The following is a 25,373-nucleotide window of genomic DNA, read 5'->3' as shown; positions in this document are numbered from 1 at the left end:
AGTGTTGATGGTAGCTACTGTATGTCCCCGTAGACACAGGAGGAAATGTAAGAGACACCCTTATTCCTACTACCCTCTACAATACAGACACCCGATGTCACAGGCTACTCTACAGTTTAGTATTGAAGGTAACTAGTGCGTGCGTGTGCACTCTATGCCCGCGCTACCACACAAAGACCCCATCAAGGCCCGCCTACTAGTCTGCTCCAGAAACACCGTCGCCCCCCTTGGTAAATCAGCCACATCCTTCATCTTCACAACTTCTAAAATGCCTCTAAAAAGAACATAAATTTGAAAATAGAAATTAAATTTAAAAAGAATTTTAAAAAGGTTAAACACTATGCATTTTTATTACATAAAGCCATTCAAACATGAATAAATACCACATCTGCACCATCCATTACGAAAAATAGTCGTAAAACTTATAAATATGCACCAAAACTAAAACTACTTTAGCCCCGCCCACTCATATGCATATTTTTATTTTTAGCAGTCCGCCGTCTGTGGGTGTGACGTCATACCCGAGAGTCCGCTCAGTGTGTTGACATTTCAGTAGTGTATACGCCATCGAGTTGAAAGTGACACGAAGCGCAATATTTTGAATGAAGCGTTGTTGTGATTATGTAATGGAAACTGACAACTGCACTTTCAGTTTTGATGATTATCCAACTACGTCAATAACACAGATGTACATTTCCTGAGAAAGTCTATTTGACAAGAGGAAGGGCATACATTGTTTACTATCGTCCTGCGGTGTTTGTGAACCCCTCCACGCAAGGTCATCTGTGTTCGTTACACTTTTCGTAGAAGTGCTATGAAAGAGACCTAACCTCTGGCGAAATATGGATACGAATAGGAAAAACTTTATAAGGATTCTATATATCGGGCATTCCTTTCGACAATCCAAACAAACACAGAGGCTGAGATGTCAACTTGGGGCTGAGACCGAGAGAGTTGCATTCCGGAAGCGACGTTGGTTGCAGGTGAGTTTTAAGATGTAGTTGTTTTGGAGCAACATAAACACTCCAGTAGCTAGCTATATAAACAATAGTTGATGAAAAAGTCCGTCATAATTTGCGCTCAAGTCCTATTTTCCTGTGTTAGGGCATGATTAAATTTTTGACTCTCACTCATTCTCTCATTAAAGCAATGTACAATAAATAAAACGAAAATGACTGCCCTACACTGACATTAAACTTAGGTATTATGGACCCCTTGTAAAAACATCATGGCAGCTGTAACTTTTAACCCACTTTCAAAAATGGGACATCAGAGAAATATGTTCATTCAGATAATGTATTTCTTTGTGGGTTTTGTTTTTGGCAAATGTAAAAATGTTACTTTAATGCCATTTTTTAGGATGTACGTGACAGCATTTCACATCAATGAAAACAACCTAAATACCCTAGAAGTGACCATGACTGAAGAACCCAAATCTACAATCAGCTACCTAAAGCTAGTCCTAAACCAAGAGGCCAAGCCAGTGAACAAGAAACCAACACGTGGTAAATATAATTCAGACAATCAATAATTTTTTGTTGAACTGGTGCACTCCAGTTTGAAAAAACAACACACTGTTCCTATTACTGCATGTTTTACCCTAACAAATGAGTCAACACTAAGTCTTGTTTGCAAAGACACCGGTTTTTTAAACCTCATATCTATTTTCCTCTCAGCCTTTGCCTTCATGATGTTGGTGTACACATTGTATTCATTATTTTGTCATAAACAGTTTGTATGCAAATAAATCATTTGCTTTAATTTGTGTGTGCTGGTTTCGAATTCTTGATTTGATCGCTGGTCTTTCTTTGGGACTGGTCACACTTTACACATTACTACTAGAACACAATGGAGAATTTTCTTTTTCACTAACTGACAGTTACAGAGAAAGATAAGGATTTTTTGCATCTATATGTATTTATTATATCTATTATCAGCTGTTAAGGAGGTTATAGGTCTTTATCACTTTATAGTTTATGTATATTTCACAGATTTATATGACTATGTATCACCACATATAACCGATCCTTTGTAATGTAATAAAACTGATGTTTGATGCACCATACCAGAGACGGTACACCGACTTCTCCGAAAACATACACTAACGAGTTTAGGGTACTTCTCTACAATACACTAGTGACATCAAACTTATCGACTTCCGTAACGGTACGTATTTTATAGAAAAGATTATCTCCATACTAAAACCTTTACGGATACATTTAGCAGAAGACGCCTGTTATGAAATAAAGCTGAAAGTTACTTAATAAACGTCATAACATCATGAACCTCGAACGTAACTATTTCAGTGTTTACCTTCCCATACCGATGTATACCGGAAGACAGGCTCAACACATTGATCATTGCCATTATCATGACTGCAAATTTTACCGTGACCGCGGAAAAAATACTTCAGTAACTACAATCAGTTTTCCATGAACATGTGATAGGGAAGTGATTTGTATACCAGTCTGCAGTAGGTCTATTCAAAACATAGTCGGGATCGTCCCACGTCTGTATGTTGTCAACTGGTGGAATCGTCGTCAATATTCCTGTTGGTCTTGCCGCTAGAAATACTTTCAAATTGAAAAGGTTCTATGCATGTGATATTATCTGTATCTAGTATGTCATCCAAATCCAGGTTTGATTTCGTGGATTGATTTATTTGCTAACCTAGAAGCAGACCTCAGTAAGCGAACAGGCTCGGTACCACTGTTTTTTCCCTGTGCTGATAGTACTTAGCGACTCTCCGGTATGACGTCACGCGACCACGTGACCATCTACCTCATTATCTTGCGTGATCGCGAAATGCTTTCGTGGGAGGTGCGTTTTAGATTCCTAATACAAGCTGTATAATGAAATGTTACCGTTTTTAACTGTAGTTTGTGGATATTATATACACCCAGGGGTTCATTAAGAGCGAAAATAAACAATGTGAAGTGACCTCTTTAAAAATCCTTTAATGCTTTACACTATAGATGAGAATACAGTATAAAAACAGGCTATAGAATACCAACAACTGAAGGTATATCACCCTACAAGGGACCATCGCAGAACTACAAGAACAGAAGTTGGAATCAGTACTACTAATCCGCTCGTCAATATAAACACTACTTTCACGTCTTTTTTCTCTATCAACTAATCGTACCTGTAAAATCTACAATCAGCCAAATTGGTTTTGTTCATCGTACCCGGTAACTATCGAAACAACCAATCAATCTTCTAAGGTTAAACCGCTATGGATATCGAAACTATGAAAACCAATCAATCAATTGTTAAATTTAAAGCTTATCCGCATTGAAGGATATATAATTATATATTCTCTTTGATCTCGGTGCAACTATGTTGGACGTTTCCTCAAGGCACAGAGGCCGTTTTCTCTTTGTTCGGAGGCCTTTCTCTCCAGCGCGGTGTCCGTTTTCTCTTTGTTCGGAGGCCTTTCTCTCCAGCGCGGTGTCCGTTTTCTCTTTGTTTGGAGGCCTTTCTCTCCAGCGAGGTGGCTGTTTTCTCTTTGTTGGGAGGCCTTTCTCTCCAGCGTGGTGTCCATTTTCTCTTTGTTCGGAGGCCTTTCTCTCCAGCTCGGTGTCCGTTTTCTCTTTGTTTAGAGGCCTTTCTCTCCAGCGAGGTGTCCGTTTTCTCTTTGCTTGGAGGCCTTTCTCTCCAGCGAGGTGTCCGTTTTCTCTTTGTTCGGAGGCCTTTCTCTCCAGCGCGGTGGCCATTTTCTCTTTGTTCGAGGTCGCTCTCTCCAGCGCGGTGGCCGTTTTCTCGATTTTTATTGGGTCCGTTTTCGCTGGGGTCCGTTTTCTCCGTATCCGCTCTGAACATTGTTATGATTCATAAACTCAAAGCATTTGGGATACAAGGGGTATCTGGGGCTTTCCACCAAGGACCAAAACTACTATAATAGGACCCACTTTCACGATTAAGGTCTAGACTGACTGGCTGACTGAGTTTGGTTTTACCAGAAATGGGCTTCACACATTGTACCCATGTGGGGATTCGAACCCGGGTCTTCGGCGTGACGAGCCAACGCTTTAACCACTAGGCTACCCCACCGCCCTCTGACGTCTAAACATCGATATTGGGACCCACCTCCATGTTCAAGGTCTAAACTTCGATTTTATGACCCACCTTCACTATTAAGGTCCAAACATGGATATTGGGACCTACCTCCACGTACGAGGTCTAAACTTCGATTTTAGGACCAACCTTCATGATTAGGGTCAGAATTTCGATATTTGGACCCACCTCCATGTTCACGATCAAAACTTTGCTATATTTTACCTAAACAGATTTACTTCCACGCTCAACACTTGACTATATATAAGATAAAGGAGTATTATAAACCATGATAGCCTTCCATAAAGTGTACAAGCGCAACAGAGACTCATAAGACACGCTCAACACTTGACTATATATAAGATAAAGGAGTATTATAAACCATGATAGCCTTCCATAAAGTGTACAAGCGCAACAGAGACTCATAAGACACGCTCAACACTTGACTATATATAAGATAAAGGAGTATTATAAACCATGATAGCCTTCCATAAAGTGTACAAGCGCAACAGAGACTCATAAGACACGCTCAACACTTGACTATATATAAGATAAAGGGGTATTATAAACCAAGATAGCCTTCCTTAAAGTGTACAAGCGCTACAAAGATTCATAAGAAACGCTCAACACTTTCAGAAAAGAGCTTCACACATTGTACCATGATGGGGAATCGAACTCGGGTCTTCAGCATGACTGTGGTCTGTTTGATTTCATTTGAGACCGATGAATTGCTCACTAACACAAAATCTAACAATTGCAGCACAAACAAATTTTGCACAGTCACATGAAATCGACAGACCAACTCTGATGATTTGCCTCAAAATTTTGGACACCCGAATAAAAAAGTTGTTTAACAAACGATCATTATTTTGTTGTCACTTTTCGCTATTTCAACATTTCGAACATCGCTAAGGACCCACCTTTTCCAAGCGCTTTGAGCATGCATTGTGCATGGAAATATGCGCTTTATAAATGAACTATTATTATTATTATTATTTCTTCGGAGGCAGGACCATTTGCTGGTACGCTTTAAGCAGTTGGCTTCCCTACCACTCCAGACAGACAAGTGATGGAGTAGAATGATGTGTCGTTGCATGAGGAGGGAGTAGCTAACACCAGTGTTACAAGTCTGAGACAAGTGGAATCAATTGTGGATTGAAACACAGCATCCTGTCTCCGAGCAGATCAGTTTTATCCCCTAGCGCCTACCAGGGTACCAATAAGCGATATGTTTACTGTATTTAAACCGTACTGAGTCCCCGACCCTCTGTTCTCCATGCAGATGCTCTGTTTGTTATACCCCGGAAGCGGTCGATGCTCGTTATACATCAAAATTTACATTGTCACACAACAGCAACACACTGCTGAATACTGAACGAAGATTGGCTGAGTTAGACGGATGATAGACGGAGTTAGACGGATGATAGACGGAGTTAGACAGTTAGCAACTGGTGCCCTACAAACCACCCTGAACTGTTTCTTCCTTGTGCCTATGCAAGTACTTCGGTATGACTCGTGCATTTCAATGATCTACAAGCCGGTTGCCCAAGTCACGCCATACAGAGTCGACCACGACACTGACACCCTGCAGACAGTGAAGCCTGACGCTATACAGCAGCACAATGCTCATTGAAATAGTGTGTGTGTGTGTGTGTGTGTGTGTGTGTGTGTGTGTGTGTGTGTGTGTCTAAAGATAGTAACATGTGCAGATAACCCCACTACTATGTACTATACACGGACACCTCGGTGTCACATGTCACCTCTACAGTTTAGGATTGAAGGTAACTAGTGTATGTGAAATCTACATAGACACAGAAGGAAATGAAAGAGATCTCCTCCCTGATACTACCCTCTACAATACAGACACCCGGTGTCTCAGGTTACTCTACAGTTTAGTGTTGATGGTAGCTCCTGTATGTGGGACATACGTAGACGCAGGAGGAAATGAAAGAGACACCCTCTTTCTTACTACTTCTACAATAGACACCCAGTGTCACAGGTCACCCTACAGTTTAGTGTTGACGGTAGCTACTGTATGTGGGACATACGTAGACACAGGAGGAAATGGAAGACACCCTCTTTCTTACTACTTCTACAATAGACACCCGGTGTCACATGTCACTCTACAGTTTAGTGTTGATGGTAGCTACTGTATGTGGGACATACGTAGACACAGGAGGAAATGGAAGACGCCCTCTTTCTTACTACTTCTACAATAGACACCCGGTGTCACATGACACTCTACAGTTTAGTGTTGATGGTAGTTACTGTATGTGGGACATACGTAGACACAGGAGGAAATGGAAGACGCCCTCTTTCTTACTACTTCTACAATAGACACCCGGTGTCACATGTCACTCTACAGTTTAGTGTTGATGGTAGTTACTGTATGTGGGACATACGTAGACACAGGAGGAAATGGAAGACACCCTCTTTCTTACTACCTTCTACAATAGACACCCGGTGTCACATGTCACTCTACAGTTTTAGTGTTGATGGTAGCTACTGTATGTGGGACATACGTAGACGCAGGAGGAAATGAAAGAGACACCCTCTTTCTTACTGCCCTCTACAATACAGACACCCGGTTTCACAGGCTACTCTGCAGTTTAGTATTGTAGGTAACTAGTGCGTGCGTGTGCACTCTATGCCCGCGCTACCATCAAAGTACACAAAGACCCCACCTAGGCCTGCCTACTAGTCTGCTCCAGAAACACCGTCCACACATTGCCCGTCTCCTCGACCCGCTTGGTAAATCAGCCACATCCTTCATCTTCACAACTTCTAAAATGCCTCTCAAAGAACATAGTTTATCGCAGATATAAATTTAAAAATAGAAATTAAATTTAAAGAATTTTTAAAAAGGTTAAACACTATGCATTTTTATTTCATAATGCCATTCAAACATGAATATATACCACATCTGCACCATCCATTTACGAAAAATAGTCGTAAAACTTATAAATATGCACCAAAACTAAAACTACTTTAGCCCCGCCCACTCATATGCATATTTTTTTTAGCAGTCCGCCGTCTGTGGGTGTGACGTCATACCAGAGAGTCACTCAGTGTGTTGACATTTCAGTACTGTATAGGCCATCGAGTTGAAAGTGACACGAAGCGCAATATTTTGAATGAAGCGTTGTTGTGATTATGTAATGGAAACTGACAACTGCACTTCCAGTTTTGATGATTATCCAACTGCGTAAATAACACAGATGTACATTTCCTGAGAAATTCTATTTGACAAAAGGAAGGGCATACATTGTTTATTGTCGTGCGGATTTTGTGAACCCCTCCACGCACGGTCATCTGTGTTCGTTACACCTTTCGTAGAAGTGCTATGAAAGAGACCTAACCTCTGACGAAATATGGATACGAATAGGAAAAACGTTATAAGGATTCTATATATCGGGCATTCCTTTCGACAATCCAAACAAACACAGAGGCCGAGATGTCAACTTGGGGCTGAGACCGAGAGAGTTGCATTCCGGACGCGACGTTGGTTGCAGGTGAGTTCTAAGATGTAGTTGTTTTGCAGCAACATATACACTCAGGTAGCTAGCTATATAAAGCAATAGTTGATGAAAAGGTCCGTCATAATTTGCGCTCAAGTCCTATTTTCGTTCACAGATATATTTTCACAGCCACTGTTATTGCAGTAGGGCCAAGTCATCTATTTCCCGAGACGGGTGTGTTGTGGTGTGAGGGTGTGTGGAGGGATTGGGATGGTGGTGGGCATGGACAAATGAGAACTTGCAACATATGGGTGCGGTGGTGAAAGAGCACATAATTATTTAAACATAATTAAAAAGGAGTTATATCAGATAATTATCCACCAGGGACTGGTCCCCTACCATGTTAAAATGGTATTCGAATGTGTGTGTGTGTGCGTGCGTGCGCGCGCGTGCGTGTGTGCATACGTGTGTGTGTGTGTGCGTGTGCGCGCGTGTGTTAGGGCATGATTAAATTTTTGACTCTCACTCACTCTCTCATTTAGGCAATGTACAATAGATAAAACGAAAATGACTGCTCTACACTGCCATTAAACTTAGGTATTTATGGACCCCTTGTAAAAACATCATGGCAGCTGTAACGTTTAACCCACTTTCAAAAATGGGAAATCGGGTTAATATGTTCATTCAGATAATGTATTTCTTTGTGGGGTTTGTTTTTGGCAAATGTAAAAATGTTACTTTAATGCCATTTTTTAGGATGTACATGACAGCATTTCACATCAATGAAAACAACCTAAATACCCTAGAAGTGACCAAGACTGGAGACCCCAAATCTACAATCAGCTACCCCTAGTCCTAAACCAAGAGGCCAAGCCAGTGAACAAGAAACCAACACATTGTAAATATAATTCAGACAATCAATAATTTTTGTTGAACTGGTGCACTCCAGTTTGAAAAAAATGTTCCTATTACTGCATGTTTTTCCCTAACTAATGAGTCAACACTAAGTCTTGTTTTCAAAGGTCCATGCAGGTAGCAAAAGTGATGTAAGTCCCCATGGTCCCTGGTATGGTGATCTACCTTCAGTTATTGGCGATTTTTATACTGTATTGTTTTTCCATTATAGTTAAAACGGTTTAGATTTAATTACTAGTTTTACATACATAACTGTGATATTCTAGTTGTTTTACTGTCCTTCGTCGGCTGTTTTTTTATAACATACATATGTTTTATTTCAATATCAAATGTTCTCGTCACGATATGGCTGAAATATTGCCGATGTCACGTTAAATATTAACTCACTCACTCACTCTTGTTTGCAAAGATACTGGTTTTTAATCTCCATATCTATTTGCCTCTCAGCCTTTGCCTTTATGATGTTGGTGTACACATTGTATTCATTATTTTGTCATAAACAGTTTGTATGCAAATAAATCATTTGCTTTAATTTTTGTGTGCTGGTTTCGAATTCTTGATTTGATCGCTGGTCTTTCTTTGGGACTGATCGCACTTTACACATTACTACTAGAACACAATGGAGAATTTTCTTTTTCACTAGCTGACAGTTACAGAGAAAGATAAGGATTTTGTGCATCTATATGTATTTATTATATCTATTATCAGCTGTTAAGGAGGTTATAGGTCTTTATCACTTTACAGTTTATGTATATTTCACAGATTTATATGACTATGTATCACCACATATAACCGATGCTTTGCACGTATATGAAAATTGAAAATGTTATAAAACTGATGTTTGATGCACCATATCAGAGACGATACACCGACTTCTCCGAAAACATACACTAACGAATTTAGGGTACTTCTCTCCAATACAGTAGTAGATCAAACTTATCGACTTCCGTAACGGTACGTATTTCATAGAAAAGATTATCTCCATACTTAAACCTTTACGGACAAATTTAGCAGAAGACACATTTTATGAAATAAAGCTGAAAGTTACTTAATAAACGTCCTAAAATCATGAACCTCCAACGTAACTATGTCAGTGTTTACATTCCCATACCGATGTATACCGGAAGACAGGCTCAACACATTGATCATTGCCATTATCATGACTGCAAATTTTACCCTGAACGCGGAAAAAATAATTCAGTTTCTATAATCAGTTTTCCATGAACATGTGATAGGCAAGTTACTTGTATACCAGTCTGCAGTAGGTCTATTCAAAACATAGTCGGGATCGTCCCACGTCTGTATGTTGTCAACTGGTGGAATCGTCGTCAATATTCCTGTTGGTCTTGCCGCTAGAAATACTTTCAAATTGAAAAGGTTCTATGCATGTGATATTATCTGTATCTAGTATGTTATCCAAATCCAGGTTTGACTTCGTGGATTGATTTATTTGCTAACCTAGAAGCAGACCTCAGTAAGCGAACAGGCTCGGTACCACTGTATTTTCCCTGTGCTGATAGTACTTAGCGTCTCTCCGATATGACGTCACGCGACCACGTGACCATCTACCTCATTATCTTGCGTAATCGCGAAATGCTTTCGTGGGAGGTGCGTTTTAGATTCCTAATACAAGCTGTATAATGAAATGTTACCGTTTTTAACTGTAGTTTGTGGATATTATATACACCCAGGGGTTCATTAAGAGCGAAAATAAACAATGTGAAGTGACCTCTTTAAAAATCCTTTAATGCTTTACACTATAGATGAGAATACAGTATAAAAACAGGCTATAGAATACCAACAACTGAAGGTATATCACCCTACAAGGGACCATCGCAGAACTACAAGAACAGAAGTTGGAATCAGTACTACTAATCCGCTCGTCAATATAAACACTACTTTCACGTCTTTTTTCTCTATCAACTAATCGTACCTGTAAAATCTACAATCAGCCAAATTGGTTTTGTTCATCGTACCCGGTAACTATCGAAACAACCAATCAATCTTCTAAGGTTAAACCGCTATGGATATCGAAACTATGAAAACCAATCAATCAATTGTTAAATTTAAAGCTTATCCGCATTGAAGGATATATAATTATATATTCTCTTTTGATCTCGGTGCAACTATGTTGGACGTTTCCTCAAGGCACAGAGGCCGTTTTCTCTTTGTTTGGAGGCCTTTCTCTCCAGCGCGGTGTCCGTTTTCTCTTTGTTCGGAGGCCTTTCTCTCCAGCGCGTGTCCGTTTTCTCTTTGTTTGGAGGCCTTTCTCTCCAGCGAGGTGGCTGTTTTCTCTTTGTTGGGAGGCCTTTCTCTCCAGCGTGGTGTCCATTTTCTCTTTGTTCGGAGGCCTTTCTCTCCAGCGCGGTGTCCGTTTTCTCTTTGCTTGGAGGCCTTTCTCTCCAGCGAGGTGTCCGTTTTCTCTTTGTTCGGAGGCCTTTCTCTCCAGCGCGGTGGCCGTTTTCTCTTTGTTTGGAGGCCTTTCTCTCCAGCGTGGTGGCCATTTTCTCTTTGTTCGGAGGCCGTTCTCTCCAGCGCGGTGGCCGTTTTCTCGATTTTTATTGGGTCCGTTTTCGCTGGGGTCCGTTTTCTCCGTATCCGCTCTGAACATTGTAATGATTCATAAACTCAAAGCATTTGGGATACAAGGGGTATCTGGGGCTTTCCACCAAGGACCAAAACTACTATAATAGGACCCACCTTCACGATTAAGGTCTAGACTGACTGGCTGACTGAGTTTGGTTTTACCAGAAATGGGCTTCACACATTGTACCCATGTGGGGATTCGAACCCGGGTCTTCGGCGTGACGAGCCAACGCTTTAACTACTAGGCTACCCCACCGCCCTCTGACGTCTAAACATCGATATTGGGACCCACCTCCATGTTCAAGGTCTAAACTTCGATTTTATGACCCACCTTCACTATTAAGGTCCAAACATGGATATTGGGACCTACCTCCACGTACGAGGTCTAAACTTCGATTTTAGGACCAACCTTCATGATTAGGGTCAGAATTTCGATATTTGGACCCACCTCCATGTTCACGATCAAAACTTTGCTATATTTTACCTAAACAGATTTACTTCCACGCTCAACACTTGACTATATATAAGATAAAGGAGTATTATAAACCATGATAGCCTTCCATAAAGTGTACAAGCGCAACAGAGACTCATAAGACACGCTCAACACTTGACTATATATAAGATAAAGGAGTATTATAAACCATGATAGCCTTCCATAAAGTGTACAAGCGCAACAGAGACTCATAAGACACGCTCAACACTTGACTATATATAAGATAAAGGAGTATTATAAACCATGATAGCCTTCCATAAAGTGTACAAGCGCAACAGAGACTCATAAGACACGCTCAACACTTGACTATATATAAGATAAAGGGGTATTATAAACCAAGATAGCCTTCCTTAAAGTGTACAAGCGCTACAAAGATTCATAAGAAACGCTCAACACTTTCAGAAAAGAGCTTCACACATTGTACCATGATGGGGAATCGAACCCGGGTCTTCAGCATGACTGTGGTCTGTTTGATTTCATTTGAGACCGATGAGTTGCTCACTAACACAAAATCTAACAATTGCAGCACAAACAAATTTTGCACAGTCACATGAAATCGACAGACCAACTCTGATGATTTGTCTCAAAATTTTGGACACCCGAATAAAAACGTTGTTTAACAAACGATCATTATTTTGTTGTCACTTTTCGCTATTTCAACATTTCGAACATCGCTAAGGACCCACCTTTTCCAAGCGCTTTGAGCATGCATTGTGCATGGAAATATGCGCTTTATAAATGAACTATTATTATTATTATTATTATTTCTTCGGAGGGAGGACCATTTGCTGGTACGCTTTAAGCAGTTGGCTTCCCTACCACTCCAGACAGACAAGTGATGGAGTAGAATGCTGTGTCGTTGCATGAGGAGGGAGTAGCTAACACCAGTGTTACAAGTCTGAGACAAGTGGAATCAATTGTGGATTGAAACACAGCATCCTGTCTCCGAGCAGATCAGTTTTATCCCCTAGCGCCTACCAGGGTACCAATAAGCGATATGTTTACTGTATTTAAACCGTACTGAGTCCCCGACCCTCTGTTCTCCGTGCAGATGCTCTGTTTGTTATACCCCGGAAACGGTCGATGCTCGTTATACCCCGAAGGCGGTCGATGCTCGTTGCATAATGCCCTTTTAGCATAACTTTTGGTACTTTTGCGTTATAACGAGGAATTGTTTCCAAGCTCACAAGTTGAACAGTGCGTTTCCTAATACTATGCGTGTCCGAATGTGAGACCCATTATAAGTGAGTGAGTGATTTGGGTTTTAACCCCCTGGATGCCGACGTTTTGTTTAGGCGCACATTTTCATACTGTGTGAAAAGTGAACGTTGTGCGAGAATTGCGCTCGCGTGGTCCTGGATCTGCGTACGGCTATAAAATTACACAGACATGGAGAATATTAACGTTCCTATCCTTTGGTATAAATATAAGTGCAACTACCGCGGCGGTTTGAGAAATAGACCTTTCTAAATGTTATCCAATTTTTTGTTATGCGTTAATGAACAGTAAATTTCTCCGCTTTTTATCGCACACCGATAAAAGCACTGTGCTACGATTTTTTAATTTGGCATCTTTACAGAAAGTGTGAGCGAAGAAAATACAGCCTGATATCTGAACGACATAGGTGTATAGGAATTGGGTTTATGTGCTTATGCATAACGTTGTACGCTCAACATTAAAATGACTCATAATAAATGTCAAAAATGTATTTTCTTCTATGACGTCAAACGACGACAGAGAGGTCATACACGTGCAATGATAAGGCGCATAACCCGTGGCGCATAACTCCGCTATGAAGTATTATAATGTATACGTTCACATTGGGGAACTTCGAATTAGAATAGTTTGGTTCACCATGAACAGAAAATACCGAACAAATTCTCTCCATGTGATCTGAGCAACATAGACCTAGTGTTAAGCATCTTGTCTTATAAATTGTGAAACTACAAAAGCGTATCCGCTAACATTGGGGAACTTTGAATTTGAATAGTTTGGTTCACCGTGAACAGAAAATACCGAAAATATAACGTCCGTATCCACAACAAATTCTCCATGTTGTCTGAGTTACACTGACCTAGCGCTAAGCATAGCGGAGTTATGCGCCTTACTATACGTGTATGACCTCTCTGTCGTCGTTTGACGTCATAGAAGAACATTCATTTTTGACATTCATTGTGAGTCACTTTTAATGTTGAGCGTATAAAGTCATGCATAAGCACATAAACCCATTTCATATACACCTATGTCGTTCAGATATCAGGCTGTATTTTCTTCGCTCACATTTTCTGTAAAGATGCCAAATTAAAAAAATCGTAGCACAGTGCTTTTATCGGTGTGCGATAAAAAGCGGAGAAATTTACTGTTTTTTAACGCATAACAACATTTCTAAGTTTCTACATTTCTGTGTTATTTTATAGCCGCACGCAGATCCAGGACCACGCAAGCGCAAATCTCGCACAACGTTCACTTTTCACACCGTATGAAAATGTGCACCTGAAAAAAACCCTCGGGGGGTTAAAACATTACTAGTTAAAAATAAGCGAGTTTGGAAGCACCGAAAATGCCTCAACACAATATCAAACACGAGGATGCAATTGTGTCCTTTCAAACAAGACAAGATTTTCTGCCTCTATTGTCTGAGAAAAGGAAGCCATCCACGTTTACTTAAAGAATGATTACCCGAAACATGTGTTTTTCTTCTGTTTCAGATGGAAAGTGTCCTACATAGATTGGTGTTGCCGACGAACCATTTTACACCTCATCTTGTAATAAACCAAGCATACCACACAGGTATATAGTCTGTAATATATTGATTCACGAATATACCGTCACCCAAATATCATCTACTGTAAACAATCTTCATGTCAGGACAACAAGCATACCACACAGGTATATAGTCTGTAATACATTGATTCACGCATATGGTGTCACCAAAATATCGTCTACTGTAAACAATCTTCATGTCAGGACACCAAGCATACCACACAGGTCTATAGTCTGTAATATATGGATACACGCATATACCGTCACCAAAATATCGTCTACTGTAAACAATCTTCATGTCAGGACACCAAGCATACCACACAGGTCTATAGTATGTAATATATGGATACACGCATATACCGTCACCAAAATATCATCTACTGTAAACAATCTTAATGTCAGGACACCAAGCATACCACACAGGTATATAGTCTGTAATATATTGATACGCGCATATACCGTCACAAACCTATCATCTACTGTAAACAATCTTCATGTCAGGACACCAAGCATACCACACAGGTCTATAGTCTGTAATATATGGATACACGCATATACCGTCACCCAAATATCATCTACTGTAAACAATCTTAATGTCAGGACAACAAGCATACCACACAGGTATATAGTCTGTAATACATTGATTCACGCATAAGGTGTCACCAAAATATCATCTACTGTAAACAATCTTCATGTCAGGACACCAAGCAAACCCATCGCACAACTGGTCATTTATCATCTTTGTAAGGTTGAATTAAATCGCCTTTCATTAACCTGTTCATATGAAACTGCAATATTAGTCCAAATGCATTGAATATTGTACATCATAGGAACTAAAGTAGTTGCAGTTATGGCTACGTTTGATCTTCTAACGCTTGTGTAAAGTTTTAGAATATAGTGTACTGCACTAAATGTGTCAATTTCTTGTGTAAATATTATTCAAACAATAAAAATTTAGTGTTTGGACAAATCTTACATCCTTAGTCTAATATATACATTTAGTTCCATATATAAAAAGCTATCTTTTTGCATCATTCATTGCATACTAATGAAGAGAAATAGCTACATTCATTGCAGTATTACTGGAAGTATTAATTTCATTCAAGACTCTGACATATTTAGTAGGCAACATCATCAAACCAGGACACTGTTTCAGAAGGCGATAGAGATGCTCTATTTTGTAAAGCAACATAGCCTTTCAAAAAGTGTTTAAACGTTACAAAGATTCACGAGAAACGTTCAACACTTTTACGGAACAGTTTATCATATTCTGTAAATTAATGTAATGAATAGAATCTGGAGACAGACAACAGAATGACTCTAATGTGCTGTCATGAGTGAGTGAGTTTAGGTTTACGCCGATTTCAACAATATTCCAGATATATCACGGCGGAGGAAACCAGATATGGGCTCACACATTGTACCCATATTAGGAATCGAACCCGCGTCTTCGGCGTGACGAGCAACCGCTTTAACCACTAGGCTACCCTAGTAGCTGCCACGGCATGTAGTGCGAGTAGTTGACATTAGCATTCATCGAAAGTCTTTGATACAAGTGACGAGCAACCGCTTTAACCACTAGGCTACTCTAGTAGCTGCCACGGCACGAAGAGCTACTAGTTGACATTAGTATTCACAGAAAGTCTTTGATACAAGTGACGAGCAACGCTTTAACCACTAGGCTACCCTAGTAACTGCCACGACACGAAGTGCGAGTAGTTGACATTAGCATTCACCGAAAGTCTTTGATACAAGTGACGAGCAACCGCTTTAACCACTAGGCTACCCTAGTAACTGCCACGACACGAAGTGCGAGTAGTTGACATTAGTATTCACCGAAAGTCTTTGATACAAGTGACGAGCAACCGCTTTAACCACTATGCTACCCCAGTAGCTGCCACGGCACGAAGTGCGAGTAGTTGACATTAGTATTCACCGAAAGTCTTTGATACAAGTGACGAGCAACCGCTTTAACCACTGTGCTACCCCAGTAGCTGCCACGGCACGAAGTGCGAGTAGTTGACATTAGTATTCACCGAAAGTCTTTGATACAAGTGACGAGCAACCGCTTTAACCACTAGGCTACCTTAGTAGCTTCCACGACACGAAGAGCGAATAGTTGACATTAGTATTCACCGAAAGTCTTTGATACAAGTGACGAGCAACCGCTTTAACCACTAGGCTACCCTAGTAGCTGCCACGAGATGAAGAGCGACTAGTTGACATTAGTATTCACCTAAAGTCTTTGATACAAATGGAGTTTATGTCATGAGGATTCTGAAAACTCCATGAATCTGCTTGATGTTTTGTAATCTCAGTAAAGACCCTAAATTCGGGTCAAAGTATTATTTTTTTTCAGTTTTGTACACCACTGTAAGCTACTACTGACACAATTTCATAGATATAATTATGAAGGACAATTTGTCAACAATGAAAATATACGCCATTTGAAGTTCACTGAGACACAATACGTGAAATGTTGGAGGTGTACACAGAGTATGTGATAAAGACTACGAGTTGTCAGATTTCCATTTGACAGGAACCGTTGGTGGCTAAGTGGGTTAGATCGCTGACGTTGTGTGCTAGCCATCAGGTGTCTCGCTCTGACAGTGCGGGTTCGAATCCCGATATGACTCAACAAAATAGTTATCGAATCTGTACTCAATTGAGAAAATAGTTCACACATTGCATTTGGCTTCTTATTTGGTACTGTTTAAGTAAGTTAAGAAATTAACTTGAGGTAAGAAATTTACGTGAGGAGTAGGCATCCCCATGTCTTGCCGTTCTTTACGTTCTTTATCATTTCCAACATCGACACAAGACGATTTGGCCAGAGCGCTCACTTTAGGTTCAGGGAAAGTGATGACCTGACACCGTTTATTACCACCGTCAGTTCTCTTTTACTGATTTACCCACCCGACCAGTGAAACCCCGCTTCGAGTGTTTCAAATATACATCCTTGACAAACATTTAAAGTAAAAAAAACAACCCAAACCAACTTCTTGTAACACTGTGCGACATGATGGATGACTTCGGCTTTTCAATAGTTAACTTGCCCTTCACGTTGAACAATGTTCTAAGTATTAGTTAGATCATTTCAAACCGAGATCTGTGCTCGTATACACCACAGTTTTGCGGGAGTTGATTGACAGGTGGGAGACGCGAGAGCTTGTGCTCGTATACACCACCGTTTTGCCGGAGTTGATTGACAGGTGGGAGACGCGAGAGCTTGTGCTCGTATACACCACCGTTTTGCCGGAGTTGAAACGAGACGCGAGGAGACGCGAGAGCTTTGCTCCAGCTTCAACACCTGTCAATCAACTCCGGCAAAACTGTGGTGTTTCCGAGCACAGATCGAGGATTGGATGAGCTAACTGACTTGTACCATGCCAATTATGTATGGGAAGCGGGAAAATTTTAAAGTTTTAACGACCGTTTCATTCTCAGTCTAGTTAGCACAATGAGTGCTATTTATAATAACTGTGTTTTCTACAATAATTAATCTAAATCTGAAAACATTTTTGGAACTATAACTTTCATTATTGTGTAAATTTCAAAGTACATATAAAGTACATGTATACGTTTAATTCCTTTTCATTTATTACAGCATTTTGTTCTCATAAATAAAAGAGTTGGTCAATTTCAGCTTGTAAATTCATTTGAAACCATTAAAACTGTAGAAGTTACATTTCCTTGTTGCAGACCTTGACTGATATAAATTGTGTACGATGTTGAACAATGTTGAGTTCAGTCCTCTTGCCGTGGGGCGTGGCTTTTAGGAGCCAATGGCAGACGAAATCTGCCTTCAAGACAAAACTGTTGTCTTCCAGCACATACACCACGGGTAAGATCAAAGGAACCGACACTCAGGTGTGGTACAAGAATTCAAGCCTTTGGGGCTACTATCTCGCGTCTGTGGGACTTTCTGCTTGAACAAAAGCCACAGGACCTCTCAACCATAACAAGGGTCCAAATCGTAGGTGAAGAGAGACTATATATAGTTAAAGACCACCACACTGGACAGACGAAGAGACAACGATGTACAAATACAACATAATCTACCTTAAACGTGAGGTTGTTTCAGACACGACTAAGGGACTTATAAAAATCATGTGACGTCACTCCATTGTTTTGCACTATACCAAAACCAGCCAGTAAGACCGACTGACTGACTGAGTTTTGGTTTTACGCCGCTTTTAGTAATATTCCATAACATCACGGCGGGGGACACCAGATATGGGTTTCACACATTGTACCCATGTGGGGATTCGAACCATGGTCTTCGGCGTGACGAGCCAACGCTTTAACCACTAGGCTACCCCACCGCCCCCAGCAAGAACGAACTGGGCGAGACCATTATACTCCATTGCCTAGTGTAAAGTGATATTTCTATTTATGGCTAGTGCTTTCTACCGCAGATAGAACGGGCATAAAGAACAGTTGTTTTAATGTTATCAAATACATCTACGGCAGATAGACCTTAAAACAGAATTATCACTTTACATCAAGACATCTAATGATAGTTAACAAAATTGTATTGACTGAAAATAGAACTCAACTCAAGTGGGTTTTTTATATTTCTCCAAATAATTTCACAAAGAAAAATTGAAAGAAAACGAAAAGAAACGCTTGTCTCCTTCCTTCCTGCCGTCGCCACCGTTGTTACCATCTTTCCTGCCGTCGCCACCGTTGTGGCCATCTTTCCTGCCGTCGCCACCGTTGTCGCCATCTCTCCTGCCGTCGCCACCGTTGTTACCATCTTTCCTGCCGTCGCCACCGTTGTTACCATCTTTCCTGCCGTCGCCACCACCATCCTTTGAGCCGTCGCCATTTCTCCCATCGCAGCCTTGGACGTTTTACAATAGAGAACATCAGATATGCTTGCTTGCATTTCTGTACTTGTTCTTTTGTAAGATCTTACAGCCGAACTTTGGTGGCCCGTTAAAAGAGATAAGTTTACATTATGATTTGTATGTTTTGAAAAAACACACACATAACTTTCACAGGGAAGATACTCTTGCATAGACCGTGCTTACATGTGAATCGGACAGCCATATTAAGTGAAGAGCTAGTAAAATACTCAACAAAAAGCAAACTCCTGACAGTTTTATGAAATACCTGTACTCTGCAAAGATTGCCTATATAGGAAGTGAAAATACATTTAATTATATCCTTTGAAAATAGACTAGTGAATTCCCTAACGTTCCTAGCACCGGAGAAAAGTAACACTGCCACAGCATATTGTCTGTCGGCCATGCAAAAAAGCGCCTTCTAATGTAATGAACTAGTGAAAGAAACATTGTGCGCAGCGCAAACTGGGTTCTGAATAGTAATAGCAAAAACTTACATGTTATTTCCCAAACGTTACATATCAGGTAAAGCGTAAATTAATTATGCTATTCTGTTAAATAGTATTACCTGTGTTCGCATATGAGCCGTTCGTCAACTTTTGCGTCGCATCCGATACCCACAAAGAATGGTTGTTTTTCCCCCTGCTATTCCCGCTTTCTCGCACATCCTTTTAACCGCGGTTTTGAGAGCGTTGATACCAACTGGAGACGCCATAAACCAGCAGTCAGACTTGACAATCTTGAGGGGAGCGAGGTAGAAAGCATCCTGTTTGCAGGTTTTCCGGCTGAAACATAAGATAATGTGGCATTTCTTGAAAACAATGCTGATTTTTTGTTAAAAAAGATTTTAAGTTGTGTAAGCTTTTGTAGACCGATATATAAAGATGATACCGTCAACATTCTAAATGCATTTTTTTGTTAAAAATTGGATTTGAATGTTTATTAAACATTTAAAAGACCGATACAATGAATTATGAACATTGTAAAACAAAACTTAATAAATATCCAAGTTTTACATCAATCAGCTCTTGAATTAAAATTCAATTTGTAGCTTCAATATTACATTAAACACTTACCATAATGAGGTATACTTCTCCCAAAGGTGCACATAACAGCGGTTCTTGTTCTGCTGGTTGTCTAAACTGCTCTGGGTTTGAGTCGCCAAGAATACCTTTTTCCCATAGCGTTTCTTCCTCGTCGATGGTGTGGGCTGGCACTGTTCCCGCGTTCATACCCTGTAGAAGCAAGTTCCTTCATAGCGGCATCAAGCGCCCCAACAGTCCCTTGAAAGGCCTCATCCTCAAATAGATTGATCAATTTGCCCATTCGCCTCAAATACCCCTGTATTCCACAGACCAAACCATAGAGATTGCGATTTGTACTTAGTGCCATCTTCCTTTCTAGCTTCAAATACAAAACACTGCAGAGCTTCGTGTAAAGTATCGAAATCCATGTTCAAAATTGTGTTGTTAAGTAAGCATTCCGTCGACAGAACAAGGTTATCAGCGATAGAAAGAAGTAGTCTATCATTTTGCCATTTTCGAAAGCTCGATACTGCCCACTCGTTTTTATATTTAGTGTTTGTTGGAACTGCATTGTTTACTTTTTCTTGAATTGTTTCTTTGTCAAATGTTTCTGGTAAATATTTTCGTGCTTCATCCACACTTACATCAAGTTCTTCCTGAGAAAATCGACTCTGTGTCAAAAACAGACCATCGTCGCTGTCCATCATGTTCGCTAGTCAGTGCACGTGTGAGCGGCGCGCGCGTGAAATGCGCGCTTTATAGGCTGTGGGAGCACGTGACAATGGGTCAGTCAACTATCTACGGGGTATGCTAGGTGTTTGAAATGATTCATATATATTGAACGGATAACATGTTTAATGTTACTTTGGTGTTAATATTCGTTTTATAAGACAGTTAAGGTACGAAGATTCGTTCTTTATGGCTGTAGAAAGAACTCGGAGTGTGCAGGGTGGGCCAGATAGAACTCCGGCTTCGTCGTCGTTCTATCTGACCCACCCTGCACACCCCGAGTTCTTTCTACAGCCATAAAAACCGAATCTTCGCACCTTAACCCTTACAACCAGTTCAGGCTACAAATGTCCTAAATAGTTACTTATGATATCTGTACTGTTTCGGCTTTGAGACTGCTTGACAAACACTTTTTATGCAGAAAAAGTGCAAGACAAAAAGGTTAATTTTCAGGCAAAAACTTGGCCTATAAACAACACTCACTGATGAGTGGCACGGGTTGATAGTGAAGATGAGGATTGAGAATGGCGATTAGCATCAAATAAATAATTGGGTGTGTTTGGAAATAAATGTGTATCCGGACAATAGCTGTCCTGAATCAGTCGCTATGGCACAAGGAATAACAGGGCCGTCATATGTATGAGTTTATAATCAACAGGTATGTAGCTAAGATACATAGCGTTCAGGTCAGTGTATCTTAGCTACATGTATGCGGAGACTGACTGGGGCCATGTACCCCGACTGATTTGCTTGTAGAAACTGATTCATCTTACAACTGGTTTTCAGGCCATAACCAGATAGGAGGATCAGGATTTTCAACCAGATGTTTGATCTAAACTGTTCTGTGTAACGTTACTTTGAAGACAGACTGCGCATGAACTAATCTTAAACATGTGGTATTGACGTCAAATACACTGACTATTTCAGCAGGATTGGTTGGGAGGGAAATCTAACTCACCGACAATTTTCAGTGACCCTTCATTTTGACGTGGATGGCATCTATCTGTTATCGCAATGAAATGTACTTTATACAGTGATATGAATTGTTGGACATCAAGATTTCAAACCAAGGAGCTTACTAGCCACATCGAAGGTTTCGATATAATGATTTATGTGGACAAGTAGCAAACCGACGCTTTCACCGATAACAAGGCAAGGCAAGGCAAGGCAAGGAGGATATACGTTTGAAAAGTTGAGTTGAGTTGGGTTTTGCGTCAAATCGGCATTATTCCAGCAATATAGTGACGAGAACAAGTTTGCATAAATAAACATTGTAAGTGCATACTCGGTATGAGTTTTATTTCAAAAACATATATTCATTACATTGTCATTTAAAAGCAGAAAAAGTAATAGCATCAAATTTAAAGGCAGGCAATTTACGTTTGAAAAGACGCTGTTTAAAATAATCAACTCAAGTTGAATGTTATGCAATTTAGTTACACTGTGAAGATATAAGACCGTTGTAACATTGTATACAATGTATACATATTTGAAACCGACGTCATCACAGTGCGGCACTGAGCGGTAGACAGCCAGCTGACGTAAACAAGATACGTCTGTATAACACTATATATGTTCTCTGGTGTGTTAAATATTGTATGATATGCATTTTCTTGATAACGCAGATTCCATGTGGATCAGAAATTAATTACCAAGTTAGACAAGTTCAATATAACTGTGTTTTTCCCCGGTTCATTGAGGTGTGAATGGAAAACCCGATGTGCGACCTGTCCAACTCCGTCGCCGGTGTAACTGCTCACATATACAAGTCTCCTACGCTGAAGGTGCGGTTGACCACACACTTGCACTAACCAGATTGTAAATATATATAGACGGATGTTCTTTGTCTAACTTGATGCCACAAATCAAGAAAACAACATTAGGAGAAATAAAATTATGTTCATTGTAACAAACTGAAAACCAACTCCCGTATCCCTGTCTGGCAGCTGGGTAACACAGCCATGACGTCATAGGCATTGTGACGTCACCGTCACTGTACATTTGGCGCCCCGTCAGCTGGGCGAACATGGCCTCAGAGTGGATCGAGATGTAAACAAACAGTTTGTTGTCTGTTTGCCACATATCTGTGACTCAGGTTGTCACATAAATCACATATAAATGTCCGCCACTATGTCAACTTTCATGTTGTATATAAATATTGCACTCAGTCAACAATCTTCTTATCTGATCATGAAAACATCCACATGAAAACAAATGACAAAATGTCTGAAAATGTTTTCAACAAGTTTTATTTCTCCTCTAACTCAACAATAATTCTAACCTTGGTTCCACAATGTAAACACGACGACGTGAACGGCACGCACCACGTCAGTGTCAGTAAGAGCACCATCACTGTCTACACCACACGACATCACCGAGCAGCACGTGACTCCAGGAGATCCACCAGTTGATGATGTCCCCGGTCTCTCGCCACGTCGGCCGCTGTCTTCCCGTCGTTGTTCCTGGCGTTTACGTCCACCCCGTCCTGGGACAGAATCACCTCCACCGTCCCCACGTCTCCTCCACTACAGGCCAAGTAAAGGGTGTTGTAACCGACCACGTCCACCAGTGACACATCAGCCCCTCTACTCAGTAGCAGCTCCACCACCTCTCTGTGTCCCCGCTCTGCTGCCTCCATCACCGGTGTCTGGCTCCACTCTCCCCTACAGTTGATGTCCACCTGACCGAGATCCAGGATACGCTTCACCTCGGCCATGTTCCCATTACGGCAGGCAGCAAGGAGGGCGGCGACATGGCGGGGGTTGGAGTCTTTCTGTGTCACTGTAACAGAAACTTGTACATTGTACACGTGGTGTCACTGTCTATCAATACAATACAGCAATACTTGTACATTTTACACGTGATGTCTCTATCAGTACAATACAGGAAATACTTGTACATTGTACACGTGATGTCACAGTCTATCAATAAAACACAAGAAAAAACACTGAACATTTTGTTCAGACCTAATGTCTATAACAGTGTTTAGACGTGAATGAAAACATTCTGTATTTACTGTTTCAACTCCTTCACAACAACGTTTTATCCTGATCTGTGATACAAGTGTTGAGACTGGCGTGACATTCCAGTACCACAGTCCTGCCTACTTCTCTCACCTCCTTGACGTGCAACAATAACTTATCCTGATCTGTGATACAAGTGTTGACACTGGCGTGACATTCCAGTACCACAGTCCTGCCTACTTCTCTCACCTCCTTGACGTGCAACAATAACTTATCCTGATCTGTGATACAAGTGTTGACACTGGCGTGACATTCCAGTACCACAGTCCTGCCTACTTCTCTCACCTCCTTGACGTGGAACAATACCTTATCCTGATCTGTGATACAAGTGTTGACACTGGCGTGACATTCCAGTACCACAGTCCTGCCTACTTCTCTCACCTCCTTGACGTGCAACAATAACTTATCCTGATCTGTGATACAAGTGTTGACACTGGCGTGACATTCCAGTACCACAGTCATGCCTACTTCTCTCACCTCCTTGACGTGGAACAATACCTTATCCTGATCTGTGATACAAGTGTTGAGACTGGCGAGACATTCCAGTACGTGACTGAGTTCCTTCACAACGTTCATTATTTAGTAGACAACAAATGTGCCTGGGAATAATAGACTCGGCAGCCAGGGTGGTAAACATACACATTTGCCGAAATACTTACAAATAACCTAAGGTGACCTAGTAATTTGGATACTGAACAAATATTGCTCAATACAAACAAACCAAAAACCACATTTATGATGACTACCTCCACATTTTCAGTTTACTTACCCTGACATTACATCTCATACCAGATTCACATTCCCCGCACTTCTGCCTCTCCGAAAACCTGGCCTGGTATGACCCATTGCTAGATATATGACGTCACAACATGAACTAACTTGGTAGATAGATAGAGAATACTACACTCGGCCTCTTGACATAAGAATTATACGAAACGGGTGTCCTTCCTATGTTATCTGACCGAGCGAAAACTACAGTAAACTACCCCGTAGCACCCCGTTGCTTGGTTTGCAGTTGCTTCATTCGGCTAACATCACTGGTGGAACATTGTGTTTATGTTTTTCGACGGATATAATGTCTCAGTTCGACTCACAATTAAACAGTGACACGGCAACGTTCGCAATGTTTACATTCCCACAATGCATTTAAGTTGTAGAATGAATGAATTCACGTGTTTGGTAAGAATGAAAAAATAGTTACGTCAGAATGTGACCTAATCAAGAGGTCATCGGTTATCCAATCAAATCGTTATAATCTCAGGTCAAGTCGTTACGACACAGGTCAACGCGACACGACACTCGTGTGACGTACGAGATTAGTATGCAACTACCCATACGTTGACCATGCAGTTTCGCGGCAGTGGCCAGCGAGCAGCTCTTTGTTCGTTTTAATCTTATTTGTGACTGACGAAAAACGACAAGGCTTGTTACAATCGTTGTTGGATTGAACTAACGTTTTAATAAAGAAATTACTC

At 40.7% G+C, this 25,373-nt stretch overlaps 3 protein-coding genes across 5 annotated transcripts in view; 1 reads left to right on the top strand and 2 right to left on the bottom strand.

Annotated features, from left to right (window-relative positions):
• LOC124290131 (keratin-associated protein 10-6-like) overlaps positions 1–14,265 on the top strand; it is an 87,498-nt gene extending 73,233 nt beyond the window's left edge. The window contains exon 6 of the mRNA XM_046726825.1: positions 14,217–14,265. Coding sequence (XP_046582781.1) covers positions 14,217–14,236 — 20 coding nt within the window. The 3' untranslated portion in view covers positions 14,237–14,265. The remainder of the gene's footprint in view (positions 1–14,216) is intronic.
• LOC124290129 (ankyrin repeat domain-containing protein 17-like) overlaps positions 1–25,373 on the bottom strand; it is a 436,224-nt gene that overhangs the window by 117,943 nt on the left and 292,908 nt on the right. The gene's annotated exons all lie outside the window — the stretch shown is intronic.
• Positions 23,108–24,427, bottom strand: LOC124290133 (ankyrin repeat-containing protein DDB_G0279043-like). Its single transcript, XM_046726827.1, has 2 exons — positions 24,376–24,427; positions 23,108–23,656 (listed from the first exon to the last, which is right to left on the bottom strand). The coding sequence occupies exon 2, from the start codon at positions 23,589–23,591 to the stop codon at positions 23,247–23,249; it is 345 nt and encodes a 114-aa protein (XP_046582783.1). The 5' UTR covers positions 23,592–23,656; positions 24,376–24,427; the 3' UTR covers positions 23,108–23,246.

The sequence above is a fragment of the Haliotis rubra genome, unplaced genomic scaffold, assembly GCF_003918875.1.
Source record: "Haliotis rubra isolate DU_JTF1 unplaced genomic scaffold, ASM391887v1 Scf458, whole genome shotgun sequence".
NCBI classification, from domain to species: Eukaryota; Metazoa; Mollusca; class Gastropoda; order Lepetellida; family Haliotidae; genus Haliotis; species Haliotis rubra.
The sequence above is the reverse complement of the archived record's forward strand: the minus strand, read 5'-3'. Positions and strand labels throughout refer to the sequence as shown.

Coding starts and splice junctions, on each gene's coding strand:
- LOC124290133 (XM_046726827.1), bottom strand. CDS start 23,591: ATGGCCGAGGTGAAGCGTATCCTGGATCTCGGTCAGGTGGACATCAAC.